Source organism: Hyla sarda, chromosome 1, assembly GCF_029499605.1.
Source record: "Hyla sarda isolate aHylSar1 chromosome 1, aHylSar1.hap1, whole genome shotgun sequence".
Taxonomy (NCBI): Eukaryota; Metazoa; Chordata; class Amphibia; order Anura; family Hylidae; genus Hyla; species Hyla sarda.
Window position 1 is genome coordinate 195,628,235 of NC_079189.1, and position 26,171 is coordinate 195,654,405.

At 44.9% G+C, this 26,171-nt stretch overlaps 1 protein-coding gene across 2 annotated transcripts in view; it reads left to right on the forward strand.

Moving 5' to 3' along the window:
* Positions 1-747: 747 nt before the first annotated feature.
* Positions 748-26,171, forward strand: part of LOC130362316 (uncharacterized) — a 158,753-nt gene continuing 133,329 nt past the window's right edge. The window contains exons 1-2 of one of the 2 annotated variants that reach the window (XM_056566593.1): positions 748-894; positions 19,668-19,733. In XM_056566593.1, the coding sequence (XP_056422568.1) occupies positions 840-894; positions 19,668-19,733 (121 nt within the window). In that variant the 5' untranslated portion in view covers positions 748-839. The remainder of the gene's footprint in view (positions 895-19,667; positions 19,734-26,171) is intronic. The other variant, XM_056566586.1, reaches the window with a different exon arrangement.

The window sequence follows — 26,171 nt, forward strand, 5'->3', positions numbered from 1 at the left end:
TCATATGCACCTGGGAAGGCTTGAAGGCTGAGACCAGATGTGATTGGCCTGGGTGTAATCACAGCAATGCATGATGCTTCAGCCAAATACCAGAAAACCTAACCCTTTTTCCAGAACTAGGATTAGTCATAATAGGTACACTTTTAAAATATTGCATAGGAAATGAGGTAAAATAGCATCCACATTCACTGACTGGCAAGCTAGACTATATTTTGGTTTAATTATTGTGTTAAAATATTAAGAAGTATCAAGATGTAATAATGATTGACTTGAATGGCCTCCTGAGCTCTAATGTTATCTTTACTTGTTTTGTCTACAATGGGTCTAAAATGACTCTTACTGTATAAGATTGTAGGTTGAGTAAGAAAATGTTGGAACATAGTGACTATAACAATTTATTTTCATTACATCCAGTTTCTTTTTCTTTTGTCTAAATATTATTGAGGCATGAAGTCAATGCTATACAATAATAATATTATTATAATAAATAACATATTCCATTACATTTATAATCATTTGAGGCACTGTAAGTTCTCGTGTACACGATTTCCTGGGATACTTACATTGTTTGTGCTCACACAGTTAAATATCATATTTAAGAACAACACATTTAAACGCCAGATGAAAAGAACTTCCTGTGAAGAATTTAGACAATACATCCCCCATGTCCTGAACTCCCAGCGGGAGCTTAGTGCATTTCCTCTTGTTCTTTATCAGCCCTAAAATAAGCAGAAAGAGGCCGTGCCGGCACACACCTTTTCCACATGATAATTAAACCCTGCCTTGTTAGTAAAAAGAAAAGAATTGGGAACAATATGAGGGGGATGTCATAAAGAACCATGAAGTCCATCGGAGCTGATACTCTCTTTCTTTCTGTCCTAATCCTGGTCACAGGTAAATTGTCATATATATATGTATATATGTATACCAAAGCTGGCTCCTTTGCTGTTGCGGCTTTGTATGGATAGTTTTAAGCTGTCACTGATGTTTGTGAACTTGCTGAGCAGAGTATGTATAGTCGTGAGTTCCTTGGCTCCATATAATACAATCACTTCCCGTTTCCCATTTTTCTATATAGACAATATCATATAGCTGAAGGAAAACTAATTTATTAGTAATATATACGTATAAGCCTGACTGCATTCTAACATATACTTTAAATGTAACCAGGATGTCTGCTATAGACTGCTATAGGTGCCTAAGGATTCTTTACACTGCATATCTGTAGCGTGCAGAGATGAGCTGTGTAATTCCTAACATTAATAACTTTCGAATACTTAATTGTAGGTAAAATGATTTGTACACCATTTTTTTTTTCATTTAAATAGTGTGCTTTTTGCGACTAAAATTTCACATTTGTTCTATAAGATTTATTCTTCTTTTTCCGCTAACTGATCTTTATCAAAACTTTAAGAACCAAAATGAACTTCTAGCATATTTTCACAAATAAGATATATAGAAAGATAACAGAACAAGTAATAGAAAGTTATGTCCAAAAAATAATGGGTTGTGTTTTGTGAGTCAGGAAACCAGGCATAGAATACAGGAATGATAAAAACATTGTGCACTACATATACTTTATCTATAATGATATTATTTCACTTACAAATGAATAATGTCCCAGAGAATAACAATTGGCTTAGTCTAATGCTGCATCAGAACAGATGTATGAACTATGATACTGACCAAAAGGTGAGATAAGTTGATCTGACTGCTTTTTATCCATATACTGTATATGAATTAGGGCCACGACTATCTTCCTATAGACTTCAAAGTAAGAAATAGAAGGTCCCCTTCCTCTGAACTTGCTACTTATGGGAAAGCTCTTCTTTTTCCTCATCGTGAGACAAACAATAAAGGGAAACAGGTGTGAAGCACCATGTGACCAAATAAAGCTAATGAACAAGTTGCATACAAATAGGCTGCCTTTTTATTCTATTGGAAATATCCCCAAAAAGACGGCAATATGTATTCCTTGAGGGGGCTGAGGTTGAAGAACCTAAGACTATGCCCCCTGCTTTAGCCCAAAACCGAATCCATAGTAACCAAGATGGTCCACGTCTTTGATAAGCCTTGTGACAAGTACAAAGTAATGTCAATCTATCAAGGCTTTTAATCCACACAGGCAACTAGAGTATCAGATAAATGGCAAAACTCTTAGTAGTTTGCATATTATCTACAGGTTGGTTATGAAGAAAGTGTCTTTACGTCATTGAAAAGAGCTAATTTATATTCTATTGAACATGTTAGAGTTTAGTAAACTTTGTCAAGTTTTTACATTTCGGAATGAAACATATTTCATTTGGGTAGTTACTACTTGTTTATACTGTATATCTATAATGTTAAAGAATTCTATCATGACATCTTAATTGTCACGATTCGGCTGGCTGGAGGTGGATCCTCTGTGTCAGCGAGGGATTGGCGTGGACCGTGTCGGTGGACCGGTTCTAAGTTGCTACTGGTTTTCACCAGAGCCCGCCGCAAAGCGGGATGGTCTTGCTGCGGCGGTAGCAACCAGGTCGTATCCACCGGCAACGGCTCAACCTCGCTGACTGCTGAGAAGGCGTGGGACAGAAGGACTAGGCAAAGGCAAGGTCAGACGTAGCAGAAGGTCGGGGCAGGCGGCAAGGTTCGTAGTCAAGGAGGATAGCAGGAGATCTGGAACACAGGCTTTGGACAACACTAAACGCTTTCACTGGTACAAGGCAACAAGATCCGGCCAGGAAGTGCAGGGGAAGATAGGTAATATAGCCAGGGAGCAGGTGGAAGCTAATTAGGCTGATTGGGCCAGGCACCAATCATTGGTGCACTGTCCCTTAAAATCTTAGAGAGCTGGCGGGCGCGCGCCCTAAGGAGCGGAGCCGCGCGTGCCAGGACATGACAGCCGGGGGCCGGGACAGGTGAGTGACTTGAGATGCGATTCGCGAGCGGGCGCGTCCCGCTATGCGAATCGCATCCCCGCCGGCAATGTCAGTGCAGCGCTCCCGGTCAGTGGGTCTGACCAGAGCGCTGCAGAGAGAGGAACGCCGCGAGTGCTCCGGGGAGGAGCAGGGACCCGGAGCGCTCGGCGTAACAGTACCCCCCCCCCCCCTTAGGTCTCCCCCTTTTCTTGTCCGGCAATTACTTCACGTGGGACGAGGACACTGGGAGCGATTGTAGGGTTTCCTCAAAGGCAGGCAGTTCAGCAGGAGTGGGAATGGGGAGGGAGGGCAGAGGGTGAAGCTTGGCACGGGGCAGAGTGTCACCAGGACGGGGGCTATGAGGAGGCAAGGCACAGTCCTGATAGGCCTTGGGGAGACCAGGCACAGGAGGAGACACTGAGGCCCGACAGACGGGACTGGGAGCAGAGGTGAGGAATTTCTTACAGCAAGCAGAACCCCAATTCTTGATCTCCCCGGTGGTCCAGTCAAGGGTGGGAGAATGATGCTGGAGCCATGGCAGACCGAGGAGGACTTCAGAGGTACAGTTGGGAAGGACAAACAATTCGATCTTTTCGTGATGGGGTCCAATGCACATTAAGAGGGGTTCTGTGCGGTAACGCACAGTACAGTCCAACTTCACTCCGTTGACCGAAGAAATGTGGAGCGGCTTGACGAGACGGGTCACCGGGATGCAGAATTTATTCACCAAAGAGTCCAGAATAAAATTTCCAGAAGAACCAGAGTCCAAGCAGGCCACGGCTGAGAGGGAGGAGTTGTCAGAAGGAGAAATCCGCACGGGCACAGTGAGACGTGGAGAAGCAGACTTCGTACCAAGAGACGCCACACCCACGTGAGCTGGGTGCGTGAGTGCGTTTCCCAGACGTGGAGGACAAATAGGGCAATCCACCAAGAAATGTTCGGTACTGGCGCAGTACAGACAAAGATTTTTTTCCCTACGGCGAGTCCTCTCTTCGTGGGTCAGGCGAGACCGATCCACTTGCATAGCCTCCTCGGCGGGAGATTGCAAAGGATACTGTGGGAGAGGTGCCCAGAGATCAAGGTCTTTTTCCTGGCGGAGCTCCTGGTGTCTCTCAGAAAAACGCATGTCAATGCGGGTGGCCAAATGGATAAGTTATTGCAGGTTGGCAGGAATCTCTCGTGTGGCCAGCACATCCTTGATGTTACTGGATAGGCCTTTTTTAAAGGTCGCGCAGAGAGCCTCGTTATTCCAAGACAATTCGGAAGCGAGAGTACGAAATTGGATGGCGTACTCGCCTACTGAAGAATTACCCTGGACCAGGTTCAGCAGGGCAGTCTCGGCAGAAGAAGCTCGGGCTGGTTCCTCGAAGACACTACGGACTTCAGCGAAGAAGGACTGGACTGTGGCTGTGGCAGGATCATTGCGGTCCCAGAGCGGTGTGGCCCAAGACAAAGCCTTTCCAGATAGAAGACTCACTACGAACGCCACCTTAGACCGTTCTGAAGGAAATAGGTCCGACAGTCTAGAGTCCCCATCAAATTTGTCCGGCAGGGACAAGCGGAGGCTAGGAGCGGCCAGTCGCTGCGGAGGAGGTGCAGGAGCTGGCGGAGGAGATGGTTGCTGCTGTAGCAGTGGCAGAAGTTGCTGTAACGTGGCGGTCAACTGCGACAGCTGCTGTCCTTGTTGGGCAATTTGCTGCGATTGCTGGGCGACCACCGTGGGTAGGTCAGCGAGACTTGGCAGCGGCACCTCAGCGGGATCCATGGCCGGATTTACTGTCACGATTCGGCTGGCTGGAGGTGGATCCTCTGTGTCAGCGAGGGATTGGCGTGGACCGTGTCGGTGGACCGGTTCTAAGTTGCTACTGGTTTTCACCAGAGCCCGCCGCAAAGCGGGATGGTCTTGCTGCGGCGGTAGCAACCAGGTCGTATCCACCGGCAACAGCTCAACCTCGCTGACTGCTGAGAAGGCGTGGGACAGAAGGACTAGGCAGAGGCAAGGTCAGAAGTAGCAGAAGGTCAGGGCAGGCGGCAAGGTTCGTAGTCAAGGAGGATAGCAGGAGATCTGGAACACAGGCTTTGGACAACACTAAACGCTTTCACTGGCACAAGGCAACAAGATCCGGCCAGGTAATATAGCCAGGGAGCAGGTGGAAGCTAATTAGGCTGATTGGGCCAGGCACCAATCATTGGTGCACTGGCCCTTTAAATCTTAGAGAGCTGGCGGGCGCGCGCCCTAAGGAGCGGGGCCGCGCGCGCCAGGACATGACAGCCGGGGGCCGGTCAGGTGAGTGACTTGGGATGCGATTCGCAAGCGGGTGCGTCCCGCTATGCGAATCGCATCCCCGCCAGCAATGTCAGTGCAGCGCTCCGGGTCAGCGGGTCTGACCGGGGCGCTGCAGAGAGAGGAACGCCGCGAGCGCTCCGGGGAGGAGCAGGGACCCGGAGCGCTCGGCCTAACATTAATGAGGCTCTGTCCACATTAGCGTCATTGCTTCCATTAATCAGTACGCCATTACAGCTATGCCGGTTCCATTTTTCAATTGTTCTAACAAATCTTTACATATACAAATGACTTATAATGGTGTCTGGTGGGGTTCTGAAATGTTGTTGGCAAGAGCAGTGCCTCATACTGTGATATCTAAAAATATTATTGTGACTGAAAGGTAGAAAGGCAGATCTGAACAGTGTATGATATTCTCACTGGTTATTTTTTCTCAAGATTTTTGTAAAGCTAGACTATTTTGATGCGTTTACCACAACTGCATAAGTAGTTTTTGTTTTTGCTTAAAAACATGGTTGTGCCATCCAAATATTCAGTTTCTCTATGGGTTTAATTCATTCTGTTTCTTTGTTAGCCATTTTTAGCCAGCATTGTAATAATTATTATGTTTTAATGGCTGCACTTTGTACTTTCAACTAAAAAAAACTTTGTATTTTAATGTAGGCTGAAATACTATGCAGAGATTTTTATTTAACAGGCACCTGCCCATTTAAAATATTATCCATTTGGGGGTTATGGCCTGGCTCTCAAGGATGAAATACCAACAACTATGATAATCTTAGGCTTCTTTCACACTACCCTTTTAGTCCGGTAGGTGACATCCGTTTGGAACATAGCGGGAGAAAAATTTGTGCATGACACGTCTTTTTCTCCCGCTATATTCGGCCATAACAATGAGAGTTATAACGGACGTTAGAGAAATCCCATTCAAGTGAATGGGATCCTCTTTGCCTGTTATAACTCCCATTAGGCTCTGTTACAATAACGGATATTAATGGCAGACAAAGTAGAAGAAAAAAAAAGAGCCATTAAAGTCTGTTATGGAGCCTCTTCAGTAGTGGTAAAGAAGCCTTACTCTGTCAAAATCTTTCCTGACCAGTCTTTTACCTTCGCATAAAGCCAGTATTATCTCATTGCCATATCATCTCCAGCTTTATTAAGGAGCATTTAATAAGAGCTTTAAAAAATGTAAATAAATGCTGTGTCTGGCCTCCTTTGACCTACTTCCCCACCTACTACTACTTTGATCTACTTCCCCACCTAAACCCATGGTCTTGTGTAATGGCTGGACTATCCTAGGTCACATTAAATGTCTGCCATCAAGGCTAAATAAACTATTATTTAGGTACCTAAAAACCAAAATTATCTAGCATGGCCTACTCCACTAAAGTGGCAATTCGCTGCCCTCCTGGCAAACAGCCATCAATGCTTTCTCAGCATTCCTTTCAGATCCTATAGAGGGTCATATTTATACATTTTATGCTGATTGAAGTTGTGACCTACATCAAATTTGAAGCTGTGGTGCCCATAGGGGTGGGCTTTATGACCACTGATATTTGATATGGTGTTGGAACCACTGGTGACGTTCATAAGAAAAAAAAAACTATATTACATGATATCCATCCGCAACATAAAATTTGGATTAAATATGGATGGCATGGAATTTCCCTAAGTGAGGTAAAAAATTACCTTTTGGTAAATCTCAAATTATAAAAAAAAGGACATAAGAACCAGAATACAGCCCATCTACCCCTTTCAGTGCAACAACAAACTTACTGTAGGCATCTCCCTCCCTAGTTCTACTCATTATCTATTGAAATATAATTATACTCTATTGAAATATACTTATACTGCAAATGGACAGGGAAAACCACCATAGTTAAAACTGTCACGGTGCCGGCTGGCAGGAGGTGGATCCTCTGTGCCAGAGAGGGATTGGCGTGGACCGTGCTAGTGGACCGGTTCTAAGTCACTACTGGTTTTCACCAGAGCCCGCCGCAAAGCGGGATGGTCTTGCTGCGGCGGTAGTGACCAGGTCGTATCCACTAGCAACGGCTCAACCTCTCTGGCTGCTGAAGATAGGCGCGGTACAAGGGAGTAGACAGAAGCAAGGTCGGACGTAGCAGAAGGTCGGGGGCAGGCGGCAAGGTTCGTAGTCAGGGTGATAGCAGAAGTTCTGGTACACAGGCTTTGGAGACACAAAAACGCTTTCACTGGCACAAGGCAACAAGATCCGGCAAGGGAGTGCATGGGAGGAGGTCAGATATAGTCAGGGACCAGGTGGAAGCCAATTAAGCTAATTGGGCCAGGCACCAATCATTGGTGCACTGGCCCTTTAAGTCTCAGGGAGCTGACGCGCGCGCGCCCTAGAGAGCGGAGCCGCGCGCGCCAGCACATGACAGCAGGGGACGGGAACGGGTAAGTGACCTGGGATGCGATTCGCAAGCGGGCGCGTCCCGCTGTGCGAATCGCATCCCCGACGGCCATGACAGTGCAGCGCTCCCGGTCAGCGGGACCGACCGGGGCACTGCGGAGAGAGAGACGCCGTACGCGCTCCGGGGAGGAGCGGGGACCCGGAGCGCTAGGCGTAACAGTACCCCCCCCCTTAGGTCTCCCCTTCTCTTTGTCCGGTAACTGCCCCCCCTGGGATGAGGACACCGGGAAAGGATGGAGGCAGTACAGCAGGAGTGGGAATGGGGAGGGAGGGCAGAGGGCGAGGCCTGGCACGGGGCAGTGTGACACCAGGACGAGGGCCACGAGGAGGCACCGAGGCTTGCCTGACTGGACTGGGAGGGGGGGAGAGGCACTTCTTATGGCAGGCAGAGTCCATAAAGACCTTAGGGAGACCGGATACAAGGGGAACCACAGGGTCACGGCAGGGAGTACTGGGAACCGGTTTAAGGCAGTCCTTGAAGCAAGAGGTACCCCAGCTCTTGATCTCCCCTGTGGACCAATCCAGGGTTGGGGAGTGGTGTTGAAGCCAGGGTAGTCCAAGGAGAATTTCGGAAGTACAATTGGAGAGGACCAAAAACTCAATTTTTTCGTGATGAGTTCCGATGCATATTAGGAGGGGCTCCGTGCGGTAACGCACGGTGCAATCCAACCTGGCTCCGTTGACCGCGGAAATGTGGAGTGGCTTGACAAGACGGGTCACCGGGATGCGGAATTTATTCACCAAGGACTCCCGAATAAAATTCCCAGAGGCACCAGAGTCCAGGCAGGCCACGGCTGAGAGGGAAGAGCTGGCTGAAGGCGAAATCCGTACAGGCACCGTGAGACGTGGAGAAGCCGACTTAGCATCAAGAGACGCCACACCCATGAGAGCTGGGTGCGAGCGTGCGTTTCCCAGACGTGGAGGACGGATAGGGCAATCCACCAAAAAATGTTCGGTACTGGCACAGTACAGACAAAGATTCTCTTCCTTACGGCGATTCCTCTCTTCCAGGGTCAGGCGAGACCGATCCACTTGCATGGCCTCCTCGGCGGGAGGCCTAGGCGCAGATTGCAATGGAGACTGTGGGAGAGGTGTCCAGAGATCTAAGTCTTTTTCCTGGCGGAGCTCTTGATGCCTCTCAGAAAAACGCATGTCAATGCGAGTGGCTAGATGAATGAGTTCATGCAGGTTAGCAGGAGTCTCTCGTGCGGCCAGAACATCTTTAATGTTGCTGGATAGGCCTTTTTTAAAGGTCGCGCAGAGGGCCTCATTATTCCAGGAAAGTTCAGAAGCAAGAGTACGGAATTGTATGGCGTACTCGCCAACGGAAGAATTACCCTGGACCAGGTTCAGCAGGGCAGTCTCAGCAGAAGAGGCTCGGGCAGGTTCCTCAAAGACACTTCGAATTTCCGAGAAGAAGGAGTGTACAGAGGCAGTGACGGGGTCATTGCGGTCCCAGAGCGGTGTGGCCCATGACAGGGCTTTTCCAGACAGAAGGCTGACTACGAAAGCCACCTTAGACCTTTCAGTAGGAAACTGGTCCGACATCATCTCCAAGTGCAGGGAACATTGCGAAAGAAAGCCACGGCAAAACTTAGAGTCCCCATTAAATTTGTCCGGCAAGGACAGGCGGAGGCTAGGAGTGGCCACTCGCTGCGGAAGGGGTGCAGGAGCTGGCGGAGGAGATGATTGCTGCTGAAGTTGCGACTGAAGTTGCTGCACAATGGTGGACACTTCCGACAGCTGGTGGGTTAGATGGGCGATCTGTCGGGATTGCTGGGCGACCACCGTGGTGATATCAGAGATATAAGGCAGAGGAACCTCAGCGGGATCCATGGCCGGATCTACTATCACGGTGCCGGCTGGCAGGAGGTGGATCCTCTGTGCCAGAGAGGGATTGGCGTGGACCGTGCTAGTGGACCGGTTCTAAGTCACTACTGGTTTTCACCAGAGCCCGCCGCAAAGCGGGATGGTCTTGCTGCGGCGGTAGTGACCAGGTCGTATCCACTAGCAACGGCTCAACCTCTCTGGCTGCTGAAGATAGGCGCGGTACAAGGGAGTAGACAGAAGCAAGGTCGGACGTAGCAGAAGGTCGGGGGCAGGCGGCAAGGTTCGTAGTCAGGGTGATAGCAGAAGTTCTGGTACACAGGCTTTGGAGACACAAAAACGCTTTCACTGGCACAAGGCAACAAGATCCGGCAAGGGAGTGCATGGGAGGAGGTCAGATATAGTCAGGGACCAGGTGGAAGCCAATTAAGCTAATTGGGCCAGGCACCAATCATTGGTGCACTGGCCCTTTAAGTCTCAGGGAGCTGACGCGCGCGCGCCCTAGAGAGCGGAGCCGCGCGCGCCAGCACATGACAGCAGGGGACGGGAACGGGTAAGTGACCTGGGATGCGATTCGCGAGCGGGCGCGTCCCGCTGTGCGAATCGCATCCCCGACGGCCATGACAGTGCAGCGCTCCCAGTCAGCGGGACCGACAGGGGCGCTGCGGAGAGAGAGACGCTGTACGCGCTTCGGGGAGGAGCGGGGACCCGGAGCGCTAGGCGTAACAAAAACATTGTTTATGCACAATGAGTAAATTACAGAAATCTAGTCATCAGTGATGTTATAACCATACATTGTACACCTACCTTCCCAGTAATGGGTGGATAGTGGGTATAGTTTTTTCCCCCTATGTCTCCCACCTCTTATGAATTTATAGTATAATATGTATATGCAACTCCCTACAAAGTGGCTTATCAACCCTACTTAAAGTTATGAATGTTTATAAATGTAGTGCCTACAAATTGTCTGGTCTGCTTTTCTTGTAAAACCTTAATAAAATGTATGAAGTTAAAATATAAGCCATTTATGTAAACAACTTTGTACAAAAGCATTCATTAAATGATTGATGGTAATAAGTATGTGAATGGGTTCCTGTAAGATGCTTTGTTTTATAATGGGTGAATTGTTCAGCTTCTCTTTAATCTGAGTATTCTACATTGGTGCCATACAATCAAAATAGATAATTAAACACAAATTTAAAGCGGAAAATAAAGTCTGCCTTTATGTCACGTTGTTGCTAACACTCATTACAGATTACCTTCCCCTCCATTGTTATTACAAGAATTTCTCTTCAAAGAAAACCTCTTAAGTACTGCCAGTTCCCTAAGCTGGCATGCTTCCCTCACTCTTCTATTGGGGTGTTAAAAAAGAAACATTTATGTATGGAGAAAACCTTTACGAAAACCTTTTGTAAACAGGAAGGACAAGAGTGTACAATGTAAGGTGGAAGTTGTGGAATAATGGTTGGTACATCAGATTTGTACCCAATAAGAAACATCACTGTCTTCTGCCCTATTAGAGAGAAACATTGATATTTTCTAGTAAACTTGTAACCAGAACATAACATTACACTCACCTAGGTTCCTTTAACCCCTTAAAGACCACGGGTATGTACGTTTTTGCACTTTCATTTTTTCCTCATCACCTTCTAAAAATCACTTTCAATATTTTTGGGGCAAAATTCGACAAAAAAACAAAAACGCCATTTTGTATCTTTTGGGAGCTTCCGATTCTACACAGTGCACTTTTCAGTAAAAAATGACACCATATGTTTATTCTGTAAGTCCATACGGTTACAATGATATCCAATTTATATAGGTTTTCTTTATTTTACTACTTTAAAAAAGCATAACTACATGCACCAAAATTAGTATGTGTAAAATTGTCCTATTCTGACCCCTATAACTTTTAAATTTTTCTGCATACGGGGTGGTATGAGGGCTCATTTTGTGCACCGTGATCTGAAGTTTTTATTGGTACCTTGATTGTTTTGATTTGTCTTTTTAATCACTTTTTATAATTTTTTTTTAGGGTATACAAAGTGACCAAAAATATGCAAATTTGGGCTTTTGAATTTTTTTTAATGTGTATGGCATTGACCGTGCGGCTTAATTAACATTATATTTTTATAGTTCGGATATTTACACACGCAACTATACCACATATGTTTATTTTTATTATGTTTATATATTTTTATATGGAATTTGGGTATAGGGGGTGATTTTAACTTTTAATGTGTGTGTTTTTAAACTTTTTTTAAACTTTTTTTTTTTACTTTTAGTCCCCTTAGGGGACTTTTAGGAGGAATCATTTGGCAATCGCTGCATGTCAGCTATTAACACAGGCCCTCAGCTACAAGAATCAGCTGGGGAACGGCAGGCTCGAGTCGGGAGCCCGCGCTGTACCCCGTATATGGCACAAGGACATGTATGCACGTCCTTGGTTGTTAACCGTTTAAGGGGTTATTCACCATAAGTTGATGTTAGTACCTACCTGCCAGACAGTAATGGACATGCTTAGTAAGGATCTGTGCTTGTCATGGGGATAAATAGTTGTGTTCTGAGTTCCCTATAATGTTGCTGCTATCTTTTTGTGAAATGGCTATTTCTGTTGGAGTTCCCTCATTTAAACTACAAGTCCTAGGATGCCTTGTTTGTAGATGTGTGGTCACTTTTCTCCGTCCTTCACATCAGCCACTCCCCCCATTGAAGCACACCTGAGCTCCCTTTCATGCAGTGCTGTAAACAATAAACCAGTGTTTTCTAACCAGGGTGCCTCCAGCTGTTGCAAAACTACAATTCCCTGCAGAATGATCCCTCTCCCATCCAGTGGTCACTCAATCCATTTAAGCAAGGACAGGCTCCCTTTCGTTATCTGTTTAGTCATGTAATGTCTTGGGCGGCACTGCAAGCTGGGAAAACCTGAGACATCACTTATTTTGTATGGTGTTAAAAATAAACATCGGGGCAAAGATCACATAAGAATTGTGAGACCATCCATCAAACACAGGTACAGATACTATATTATGAACTGCACTAACTTTGCAGCCCCTGAAGCATAGTCCAAAAAAAAATAATCTTAGAATACCCCTCTAAAACTCTTTCAATTAAATAACCATGACAGTTTTCTCTGGCAGAGGGTTTCATAGTTTCCATTGCTCTTACAGTAAAGAATCCCCTACTATGTTGGTGTAGAAACTTCTTTTCCCTCCTTTTCATAGTTATGGTCCTAGGTATAAACAGATCACACAAGAGATCTCTGTATTAACCTTTGATAACCTTCGATAACCTTTGACATGCACAATCATCAGCATTAATGGTTGGTATTCATAGGAAACTCCTATGCCAGCTGTTTAAACCTATAAGCATTGCAATCCTATGCCTGATGTCCCATTGGTCCTATCATTATCATTACCTGGACTAATGGTTTAAAATTGAAGATTTGATAACTTTTCAATTTAGTCACAGAGATCGCCATCTCCTGTGTTGAGATGGATGACAGATCAAAAAAACATAAAAAAAAAGTAGATATGGTTTCAAACTAGCCACAGCTAATTTTTTTTGTCAAAAACCTAGCAAATAGTTCACATTTCACCTAACAGTTCAAAATAAATTCTAGCCATCTGGCCTCTGACATACTATACAGCTTCTCTAGATATCAGTTCTATAACCTAGCGCTCAACACAACAAAACACAACATGCATGTCTCCTACCAGTCTTTTGGCTATCTCCTGGCGCCTACAGGCTGGACAAACTTGTCACTTATCCAAGCTAATCCCATAAAGGCTTAGCCCTTTCTTACAGAGCTTCCACGTGTAGCTCACACTGATCCTTAAAGGGATTTTGTCATCAGTATTACCTGGGGACTATGAAAACCACCCTAATGAAATTCATACTTACCGGTCTCCTGTCCAATACTCCATTCTTCTGTAATCCATGGTCTTCTGGATATGGTGCGAGGAGCTTGGAGCATTGGGGACATTCCCAAGCCCCCTTTCACTTGAAGTCCAGTGTTCTGAAGATGTGTGCGTGCTGGCTTCTTCATTGTCACGCTTCCTTCCCCTCTGCTGAGCCAGCTATGCAACATAATGGCTGTGGCCGCAGCTTTTGCACATGCAGGGGATAGTGGTAATACTGCAGACTATAATGGCCTGTGCATTTTACATGCATTGGTAAAAATGTCATGTTACACATGTCAACTATACTACAGGGTGGGCCATTTATGTGGATACACCTTAATAAAATGCGAATGGTTGGGGATATTAACTTCCTGTTTGTGGCACATTAGTATATGTGAGGGGGGAAACTTTTCAAGATGGGTGGTGACCATGGTGGCCATTTTGAAGTCGGCCATTTTGAATCCAACTTTTGTTTTTTCAATGGGAAGAGGGTCATGTGACACATCAAACTTATTGGGAATTTCACAAGAAAAACAATGATGTGCTTGGTTTTAACGTAATTTTATTCTTTCATGACTTATTTACAAGTTTCTGACCACTTATAAAATGTGTTCAATGTGGTGCCCATTGTGTTGGATTGTCAATGCAACCCTCTTCTCCCACTATTCACACACTGATAGCAACACCGCAGGAGAAATGCTAGCACAGGTTTCCAGTATCCTTAGTCTCAGGTGCTGCACATCTCGTATCTTCACAGCATAGACAATTGCCTTCAGATGACCTCAAAGATAAAAATCTAAGGGGGTCCGATCGGGAGACCTTGGGAGCCATTCAACTGGCCCACGACGACCAATCTACTTTCCAGGAAACTGTTCATCTAGGAATTTGAGGTTTCCATTGATGAAGAATGGCCCCACTATCTTTGTACCCCATGTACTACACCATACCATCAATTTTTGTGTTCCAGCAGTCTTGGAGGGATCTATCCAATGTGGGTTAGTGTCAGACCAATAGCGGTGGTTTTGTTTGTTAACTTCACCATTCACATAAAAGTTAGCCTCATCACTGAACAAAATCTTCTGCGTAAACTGAGGGTCCTGTTCCAATTTTTGTTTTGCCCATTCTGCAGCACCTGAAACTACGGATACTGGAAGCCTGTGTTAGCATTTCTCCTGCGGTGTTGGTATCAGTGTGTGAAGAGTGGGAGAAGAGGGTTGCATTGACAATCCAACACAATGGGCAGCATATAATTATAAATATAAAGTGCTGGCGCAAAATAAGGTGACTAAATGCAAGATTTATAAATAAAGTGGCTAGCCGTGATAAAAATTGACTAGTTGCAATGGAGATAGATTAAATAATTTATTTTATTAAATTGCTGTGCAATAAAATTAGATTAAAATTATACAAGTATGTAAGGGTTGACTGTATTTATTCAGGGCTGATCATCTGTTGCCCAAAGAGATCTGCAATAAATAGATGAAAAGGTGTGGTAAGATAAAATGACCTTGTTATGTATAAGAAGTGTAACTGGGCTCGATAGATATAATGGACCCACCTATAAAGTGCTGAGTGCTCACGTGCAGAAGGAACTTGTTCTAATGATCCTCTGCTGGAATGAAGATGTGGATTCTTTGTATCCTCTATGTATATATGATTTGGGATCTGTTGGATACAAGAAAGGTAACTATAAGATACTTTTTATAAGATAAATGCCGGTAGTATTCGATGTGTATAGGTAATTTCCTACCCGAAAGTTAGCTTTGATGTATGTACTTTCTTATGCGATGTATATAGAAGGAGTAGTGCAGATTTTCCAACGGTTGCTGATGCTTGAAAGTGTCCTATAGTATGGGCAATATTAGGATAATTATGCTAAGGTTCCATGAATGTTCATAGCTAATTGCAATATATACTTGTAAGAAAATTACCGCAGTTCTGGTTGGAAGTCCGGGGTGTGAACCCTGCTGATATGCTTCTTCCTGAGGTGTGATCCGGTTCGCTGGGGTATTCAGATAGGTGCGGTAGGGTGCCCCGGCCGGTGGCACCTCTGCCGTATTCACTATCCAAGGGAGCTGGCCAGACGTTATTTTTCCCACGTGACGTCACTACGGTTAGTACAGGAGTCAAAAAGGTTCCGACTAGTTTCGGAGACGTGCGGTCTCCTTTCTCTGGGATGGCTTCCTCCCTGGATCCTCCGCTATTTAAAAGTTTGTCGCACCATGATTGCAAAACCAGTACAAAATATTAATAATGAAGGAATGCAAAAAAACATACTTCAACACATACACTGCAAAAGCAGAGGAGTAATATACGGCATTCAGTGTCCATGTAACAAATTATATATAGGGCGTACAAAAAGAACCCTCACACAACGTTTAAAAGAACATATGCATAATGTTAATAGAAGTTTTAAGGGCCATTCACTCTCTAAGCATTTCAAGGAAAAACATAATTCAGAAATAAAAAAGCGCAATTTTTTGGCTTAGAAATAGTTACCCCACACTGGAGAGGGGGGAACTATATAGCCCAAATTTCCAGGTCGGAGGCAAGATGGATCTTTGATTTAAATACGGGTGTCCCGCATGGTTTAAATACGGATTTCGAGTTATTTGGCTTCCTGGAGGAAACATAAAAAAACTTACCGGCACTGAAAGGGGTTAAAGGGAGAGGACTATAAATAGCGGAGGATCCAGGGAGGAAGCCATCCCAGAGGAAGGAGACCGCATGTCTCTGAAACTAGTCGGAACCTTTTTGACTCCTGTACTAACCGTAGTGACGTCACGCGGGAAAAATAACATCTGATCAGCTCCCTTGGATAGTGAATACGGCAGAGGTGCCACCGGCCGGGGCACCCTACCGCACCTATCTGAATACCCCAGCGAACCGGATCACACCTCAGGAAGAAGCATATCAGCAGGGTTCACACCCCGGACTTCCAACCAGAACTGCGGTAATTTTCTTAAAAGTATATATTGCAATTAGCTATGAACATTCATGGTACCTTAGTATAATTATCCTAATATTGCCCATACTATAGGACACTTTCAAGCATCAGCAACCGTTGGAAAATCTGCACTACTCCTTCTATATACATCGCATAAGAAAGTACATACATCAAAGCTAACTTTCGGGTAGGAAATTACCTATAAACATCGAATACTACCGGCATTTATCTTATAAAAAGTATCTTATAGTTACCTTTCTTATATCGAACAGATCCCAAATCATATATACATAGAGGATACAAAGAATCCACATCTTCTTTCCAGCAGAGGATCATTAGAACAAGTTCCTTCTGCACGTGAGCACTCAGCACTTTATAGGTGGGTCCATTATATCTATCGAGCCCAGTTACACTTCTTATACATAACAAGGTCATTTTATCTTACCACACCTTTTCATCTATTTATTGCAGATCTCTTTGGGCAACAGATGATCAGCCCTGAATAAATACTGTCAACCCTTACATACTTGTATAATTTTAATCTAATTTTATTGCACAGCAATTTAATAAAATAAATTATTTAATCTATCTCCATTGCAACTAGTCACTTTTTATCACGACTAGCCACTTTATTTATAATTCTTGCATTTAGTCACCTTATTTAGCGCCAGCACTTTATATTTATAGTTATATTCAAATTCAATATCAGTGGCTCACCACCATTGTTATAGTACAGACAGACTGGACACTGTACAGTGCCGGGCAGCTTTCAATATTCCTATACAGACCCACATTTTGCGCTAGTATTCTATCTTTTACAATGGGCAGCACATTGAACACATTTTATAAGTGGTCAGAAACTTGTAAATAAGTCATGAAAGAATAAAGTTACGTTAAAACCAAGCACATTATTGTTTTTCTTGTGAAATTCCCAATAAGTTTGATGTATTGAAAAAACAAAAGTTGGATTCAAAATGTCCGACTTCAAAATGGCCACCATGGTCACCACCCATCTTGAAAAGTTTCCTCCCTCACATATACTAATGTGCCACAAACACGAAGTTAAGATCACCAACCATTCCCATTATATTAAGGTGTATCCATATAAATGGCCCACGCTGTATAATTGAAAAAAAAAAAAAAGCATAGTAAAAGTTATGTAGAAGCCCCTTTATGGGTAAAGATATTTAAAAAATAAAGAGTTGAAAAAAAAAAAAAACCACAAAACTAAATAAGGATACCGTAATGAGAACTTGTAAATTGTGCATAAAAAAATCAATAATGCTGTCAAAAAAAGCACAAGGCCTTAACTAGCTATATTTCCTTATAAATAAAAAAAATATTACAGGAGGAGGAGGCAAAAAACAAAAATCTTCACTCAAAGGGGTACTCCGTCCCTAGACATCTTATCCTCTATCCAAAGGATAGGGGATAAGATGTCTGATCGTGGGGGTCTAACCGCTGGTAACCCCTCGCAATTTCTCCTGCAGAACCCCCTGTCAAGAGCCTCCGGCCCCTGCATCGCCAGTCATCAGGCACGAAGCAAAGTTCGCTCCGTGTACCAGATGATACAGGGTGCTGCAGGAGAGATTGCGGGGGTTCCCAGGGGTGGAGTACCCCTTTAAGGTGGAAATTGTCAGACACAGGTGAAACATAAGGATTGCAATGTTTGTGTATCTCCTGTAGTCTTTTGAATTAGCTGAGATTGGCCTTTCAACTGTTGGAGCGTACAAGGTAGCCAGGTAACTCCTAAATTATAGCTCTCAAGGGGGTCTTAGCCCACAGATCCATAGCTACCTAAGATTTATTACCTATATAGACAATGCATGTTAATAGTTGGTATTTTCCCTTATTATATAAAAACATTTTAGATGTTAAGCAAAATAAACTGTTATTTTTAGGATCACTCGCTCATAAACTCAATAGCATATGATTTTGTTCCTAATATTATAACTTTCCAGAATGCTGTAAAACATGTAGATTTCATGGCACCAAGTCACTAGGGTTAAAATAAAGGAAACCATTCCCTACACAGAAAAACTCTTGCACTCAGTGGGTGCTTTAAAAACTCAGCCGTCTGAATGTAAACAGAACATTTCCTGTCCCAGGATGATGTTGTGTAAACTGAAAAAAGGAACTGCACACTTTGCTTTTACGCAGTACTGGGAGGGTTTCTTTACATTATTACATGTATTTAATATATATATATATATATATGTATATATATACACATACATATATATATATACCGTATTTATCGGCGTATAACACGCACTTTTTAGGCTAAATTTTTTTGCCTAAAGTCTGTGTGCGTGTTATACGCCGATACACCCCCAGGAAAGGCAGGGGGAGAGAGGCCGTCGCTGCCCGCTTCTCTCCCCCTGCCTTTCCTGGGGTCTAGAGCGCTGCTGTCGGCCCTTTTCACCCCCTGGTTGTCGGCGCCGCTGCCCGTTCTGTCCCCCTGACTATCGGTGCCGGCGCCGATAGCCAGGGAGAGAGAAGCGGCGCCGACAGCCAGGGGGAGAGAAGGGGCAGCGGCACCCATTGCCGGCGCCACTGCCCCGTTGCCTCCCCCCATCCCCGGTGGCATAATTACCTGAGTCCGGTCCGCGCTGCTCCGCTGCTCCAGGCCTCCGTCGTGCGTCCCCGGCGTCATTGCTATGCGCTGAACGGCGCGGCGCTCTGACGTCATGCGCCGCGCCGTGCATAGCAATGACGCCGGGGACGCACGACGGAGGCCTGGAGCAGCGGAGCAGCGCGGACCGGACTCAGGTAATTATGCCACCGGGGATGGGGGGAGGCAACGGGGCAGCTGCGCCGGCAATGGGTGCCGCTGCCCCTTCTCTCCCCCTGGCTGTCGGCGCCGCTTCTCTCCCCCTGGCTATCGGCGCCGGCACCGATAGTCAGGGGGACAGAACGGGCAGCGGCGCCGATAACCAGGGGGTGAAAAGGGCCGACAGCAGCGCTCTAGACCCCAGGAAAGGCAGGGGGAGAGAAGCGGGCAGCGACGGCCTCTCTCCCCCTGCCTTTCCTGGGGGTATATCGGGGTATACACGCGCACACACGCACCCTCATTTTTTCATGGATATTTGGGTAAAAAACTTTTTTTACCCAAATATCCGTGGTAAAATGAGGGTGCGTGTTATAGGCCGGTGCGTGGTATACCCCGATAAATACGGTATATATGTATAGTGTCTGACCTATTGCACAGTTGGGTGAATACAATAAATATGTAGTAATTTCAGTCATTGTTGCTTTGTTTATAAAGCTGCATTGTATAGATATTATTTGACTTTTGTTATGTTATAATACACTGTCATTTTCATGATTTATACCTAATACACAAACTCTCTTTTTTACAACTATCTGTATATAGCGCTCTCAAAGAATGTCAGCAGAGCAGTGAACATCTCTACTACAACAGTAAAGCCAACATCTTCAGGTATTTACTTGTGTTTACAACCTTTTCTTTCCATTGCTATATATAATATAATATCATGAAGGTAAGTGAAAAAAGGAACTGAAAGTCAACATATTCCTACATATATACAGTCATGGCCGTAAATGTTGGCACCCCTGAAATTTTTCAAGAAAATAAAGTATTTTTCACAAAAAAGGATTGCAGTAACACATGTTTTGCTGTACACATGTTTATTCCCTTTGTGTCGCTTCCTATAACCATCAATAAACTTCTTACACCTCTCAGCCGGAATGTTGGACCACTCTTCCTTTGCAAACTGCTCCAGGTCTCTCTCATTGGAAGGGCACCTTTTCCCAACAGCAATTTTAAGATCTCTCCACAGGAGTTGAATGGGATTTAGATCTGGACTTTTTAACATATGTTTAGGGTCATTGTCCTGCTGGAAGACCCAAGATCTCTGACGCAAACCCAGCTTTCTAACACTGGGCTGTACAGTGCGACCCAAAATCCATTGGAAATCCTCAGATTTCATGATGCCTTGTACACATTCAAGTCACCCAGTGCCAGAGGCAGCGAAACAGCCCTAAAACATTATTGAACCTCCACCATATTTCACTGTAGGTACTGTGTTTTATTCTTTGTAGGCCTCATTCCATTTTCGGTAAACAGTAGAATGATGTGCTTTACCAAAAAGCTCTATCTTGGTCTCATCTATCCACAAGACTTTTTCCCAGAAGGATTTTGGCAGGAAGGATTTCCACGCCCAGGGAGATTAGCTACAGTGCCATGGGTTGCAAACTTCTTGATAATGTTGCGCACTGTGGACAATGGCAAATCTAGATCTCTGGAGATGGACTTGTAACCTTGTTGATATTTTTCCACAATTTTTGTTCTCAAGTCCTCAGACAGTTCTCTTCTCCTCTTTCTGTTGTTGATGTTTAGTGTGGCACACACAGACACACACTGCAAAGACTAAGTGAACTTCCCTGCTTTTTATCTGCTTTCAGGTGTGATTTTTATATTTTTATATACATGCTTGAAACAATCTTATTTTTCCAGAATTTTTAAAAGGTGCCAACAATTTTGTCCAGAACATTTTTAGAGTTTGGTGTGACATTAAGTCTAATTTGCTAATACACACAAAGGGAATAAACATGTGTATAGCAAAACATGTGTTACTGCAATCCTTTTCTGTGAGAAATACTTCATTTTCTTGATAACTTTTAGGGGTGCCAACATTTACGGCCATGACTATACAGTATGTATATATATATATATATATATATATATACATATATGTATATATATATATATATATATATATATATATACACATATATATATATTTATTTATATTAAGTTTAGCAGCATATATAGTAAGTACTCATAACTAGAGATGAGTGAATTTTTGAAAATTCGATCCTGCTGATTTGCCAAATTTCACCCAAAAATTTGTTTCAGTCCGAATTTATTTGTGGCAAATCACTATTAAAAACCTCTATTTCTGGCCTACAGAGAGCCTCAACAGAGGTGCAGAACACTTTGCCTTGCTGTAACACGCATAGGGAGTGTGCTAAGTTAGTGAAATAATACTGTTATTCCGTATGACATGCAGATTTAAAGGGCCAGTGCGCCGCTGATTGGCGCCTGGCCCAATTAGTAACTTCACCTGTGCCTTAGCCTATATTACCTCACTTCCCCTTCCCAGTATTGCCGGATCTTGTTGCCATTGTGCCAGTGAAAGTGTTCTTTGTATGTCCCAAGCCAGTGTTCCAGACCTTCTGCCGTTGCCCCTGACTCCGATCCTTGCTGCCTGCCCTGACCCTCTGCTACGTCCGACCTTGCTCTTGCCTAATCCCTTGTACCGCGCCTATCTCAGCCGTCAGTCGGGGTTGAGTCGCTATCGGGTGGAACGACCAGGGGGTTACCCGCCGCAGCAAGTCCATCCCGCTTTGCGGCGGGCTCTGGTGAATACCAGTAACCCCTTAGACTCCGTTCCCCTGGTACGGCCCACGTCATCACCCCACTGACACAGAGGATCCACCACCAGTATCCTCACAGTACCCGGATCCTGACAAGGAGAACATACAGTGGCTGAATGACACAACCTGGAGTTGTTGGCAGCATGAGGAGACCATATAGTGGCTGAATAACAAAGCCTGGAGGTGGTGGAAGCATGAGGAAAGCATATAGTGGCTGAATGACACAGCCTGGAGGTGGCAGCAGCATGAGGAGACCATATAGTGGCTTAATGACACAGCCTGGAGTTGGCAGCAGCATGAGGAGAACCTATAGTGGCTGAATGACACAGCCTGGAGTTGTAGGCAACATGAGGAGAACATATAGTGGCAGAATGAGACAGCCTGGAGGTGGCATTAGCATGAGGAGAACATATGGTGGCAGAATGAGACAGCCTGGAGGTGGTAGCAGCAGCATCAGGATTCTTGAAAGTGACCCGGTGAAAGAGTGGTGCGGTGGGTGGCAATGCCAGTACCCGGTGACGAAGGTGGGCGAAAAAAGGAGAACTTGGCATCAGATGTGTGGCATCAAGCGGGTGGCAGGATCAGAATAGTAGCTGAGGCAGGTAGGCAGAAGAAAACGGTCTCTATTGCAAAAGTGTTTGTGTGCACAAGTAAGTATTGAGGATATGTACTATGTAAAACTTAACTTTTAATAATATGCTTAGGATAAAATGTATGGACTCCAATTTTTTTTATATCAAACAAAAGGAAAGGTGTGCAATAAACACCATGTGTCACCTACACCACCAAGTATTGATGTGATGCAAAGACTTCTAAAAGGGGGAAGGGGACAACATGTGGTCCATTGTAACCGGTAGGGGTAAAAATTTCCCCAGTAAGGCCCTACTCTCGCATTATTAATTCCCTTCTTGGCAAGTGTTGCTCGCCCTAAAAAGGGCGGCCCCACACAGGAACCTCTCCCTATTTCCACCTACAAACACTGCCATTTTCCAGGGTTTTTAAGTGGAAATAGGGATCAGTTCCTGTGTGGGGCCGCACTTTTTAAGATGAGTAACACTTTCCTCGAAAAGGTGGAAGGGAACTCCATTGTAGCAGGTGGGGGTTAAAACTTCCCCTGTAAGACCCTACTCTTGCCCTATTAATTCCCTTCTTGGCAATTGTTGCACACCCTAAAAAGGGTGGCCCGACACAGGAAACTCTCTATTTCCACCTAAAAACCCTGGGAAATGGCAGTGTTTGTAGAAGGGAGAGGTTCCTGCGTGGGGCAGTCCTTTTGAGGGCGAGTAACACTTGCCAAGAAGGAAATTAATAATGCGAGAGTAGGGCCTAACAAGGGAAGTTTTTACCCCTACCGGTTACATGGACCATACGTTGTTCCCTTCCCCCTTTTAGAGGTTTTTGCATCACATCAATACTTGGTGGTGGAGGTGGCACATGGTGTTTTTTGCACACGTTTCCTTTTGTTTGATTTAGAAAAAAAAAAAATAGGGTCCATATATTTATCCTAAGAATATTATTAAGTAATGCATATCCTCAATACTTACTTGTGGTCTGATGCAGAGGAATCTGTAACTGGGGAGCAGCGCCTTAAATATGTTTAGTACTATCCATATTTGTGAAGAGTTGGTGTGGCACCATGGTCAATCTACTCTGATGTATCAGGTATTGGTGGGTGGAAATCTTGGCTGATCCATGCCTGATTCATCTTCACAAAGGTCAGTCTTTCCACATTTTTCGTGGACAGACGAGTTCTCCTTCGGGTTACTATGGCCCCTGCCGCACTAAACACCCGCTCTGACTGCACACTACTGGCTGGGCAGGACAGCTTTTCCAGGGAAAACTCTGTTAGTTGCGGCCACAAATCAAGTTTCGCTGCCCAGAAGTCCAGCGGATCTTCAAGTTGTGTTGGCATGGTCATGTCAAGGTATGCCACCACCTGCTGATTCAGGTTTTACTCCAGGTCTTCCTGCTGCTGATCAGTGACTGTAGACTCAGGCTGCTGCTGATGGAGCTGGTACTGCTCCTGCCACCCCACCCCTCCCAGTAGTCATGGCAGCAGTGGAAGGTAAGCGCAGAGCTCCCCCCGAGTCAAACCTGCTAGAGGATGGACGATGGCGCAGATAGGCATTGGCCAACTGACTACATAGGATGTTTCTGTAGTAGCTCAGTTTGTCCTCCCCCTCAGTGGGTGTATAAAAGGCCCCCATTTTGTGGCGGTAGCGAGGGTCCAATAAGGTGGAAAGCCAGAAGTCCTCCCCCGGCCGAATGGTGACAATTCGGCGGTCGCTACACAAGCAAATGAGCATGCATCGTGCCATTTGTGCAATTGACTCGGAGGGACTCCCTGCTTCCATCTCCACTGCATACTTCCACGGTGTGTCTGGGTCCTTTGTCTCACCTTCCTCATAACCCTCTAGCTGCTCCTGCTCCTCCTCCCCTTTCAGATGACTAGAAAAAACACCCATCTCGCAAAACCTAAACTGTGCTCTACTGTGCCCCTCCTCCTCCAGTTCAGCCCCCACAGGGCTCATGTGGCCTTGAGATGTAGGTGCCACGTCTCCAGTACCCTGACCTGCCATCGTTTCCAACACGTGTTGTAGTAGATGAAGCAGTGGAATGATGTTGTTCATCCAGAAATCCTGGAGACTGACTAATAATGTGGCTTCCTCAAAGGGTCTGAGCAAACGGCAGGTGTCACGCTTGAGCTGCCATTGGTTGACATTGAAGTTACACAGGGGAGTACCCTTATCTGCTTGGATCATCAAGAAATCGGTGATGGCTTTTCTCTGTTCGTATAGCCGGTCCCACATATGAAGGGTGGAATTCCAACGTGCGGAAACGTTGCAAATCAGACTATGTTGGAGTATGCGGTTATTACGCTGCAGCTCAAGGAGGGTGTGCTTTGCGGTGAAGTGCATGCAAAGTTTCCTTACTATTGTTAGGATGTCTTGCAGATGGGGGGGAACACTTCAGGAACCGATTGACAACCAGATTGATCATGTGTGCCATGCAGGGCGCATGGCTCAGGCTTCCTTGTCATAGCGTAGACAAGATGTTCTTCCTGTTGTCGGTCACCATGGTTCCCATTTCCAGTTTTCGTGGAGTAAGCCATGATTTTATTTCTTCATGAATAACTTTAGCAGTTCCTCCCGTTTTACTCCGTTTGCCAAGGCAAACCATGTGAAGAACAGCGTGACACAGCCGTGCCCTGCACACATGGTATGCTGGAGGGGCACTGAGACTTTTCCGTGCAGTGGAGGCTGAGGACACAGTGGAGGATGAGGAGGCGGAGTCGCACACTGTCACATGACAAGCGGCCTGAGAGCGTGAAGGTGGAATTGGCGTGACCTGTCCAAGTTTCTGTTGTGGCTGTGCCGGAACCACATTCACCCAGCCGTAAAGGACATGTATTGTCCCTGACCGTAGTTACAGCTCCACACATCAGCTCTGCTGCGCACTTTGGTTCAAACCGACAGGCTCAAGGACTGGCCCACCTTCTGTTCCAAAAAATTGTGCAGGGCTGGTACTGCCTTCTTTGCAAAGAAATGATGGCTTGGGACTCTCCTCCTCGGCTTGGCACAAGCCATCAGTTCTCTGAAAGGTGCAGAGTCCACCACTTGAAAAGGGAGGACAGCAGCACCAACAACTTGGACAGGAGCACATTCAGCTTCTGTGCTGTTGGATGAGTGGGCGCATATTGTTGTATCTTGGACATTGCTTCGCCGATGGATTGCTGGCAGAATGACTGACTCGAAGTACAGTGTATACTTAATAAGAATTTTTTTTCCTTTTTATAGAAATCATGGCTTATAAAATCATGTATAGTAGTATGGGGAGGGCTCACTTTTTCTGTATAAAAATAACCCAAGCAGACCAAACAAACATCCACACCTAGGGTGTAAAAGTATTTTTCAAAAAGTAGCAAGATTCTGGTGCTCAAGGGTAGTGGATATGGAGGTCAGATAAAATATGTGAGGTATTAATTTATTCCTCTAAAAATAAATATACTATAGTGGGACTATGTAAAGAAATATAAAATAAAATATAAAATCTTAAATGCAAATTTATAAAAAAAAACTCTCCAAAGCAAGAGAGTGTAGTCACAGGGCCCTTGTGACTCACCTCCAGTATCTACAGATAAAATATACGATAGTAAAACTTAATTGAGTACCAATATATAATATATGATAAATAAAATATAATAACAAATCTATTGATTACTGCTTATAACAGATATAGTAAACACAACTAAAAGAACGTGGTCTAAGATGACAGGCAAGAAGTGCTCAAAACCAAAATGCGGATGTGTATTTATACTAAGGGAGAGCAAAACCTACACTTGTGGTCCATTGCTATGGGCATTCCGCAGCAAAAATTGCATACAATGGATGCCTGCAACCGACCGCAAGTACCACAATGGCATTCTTCCCCGATGATGGGTGTGGATGTAAATCATATAAAGTACCTGTAGTACAAA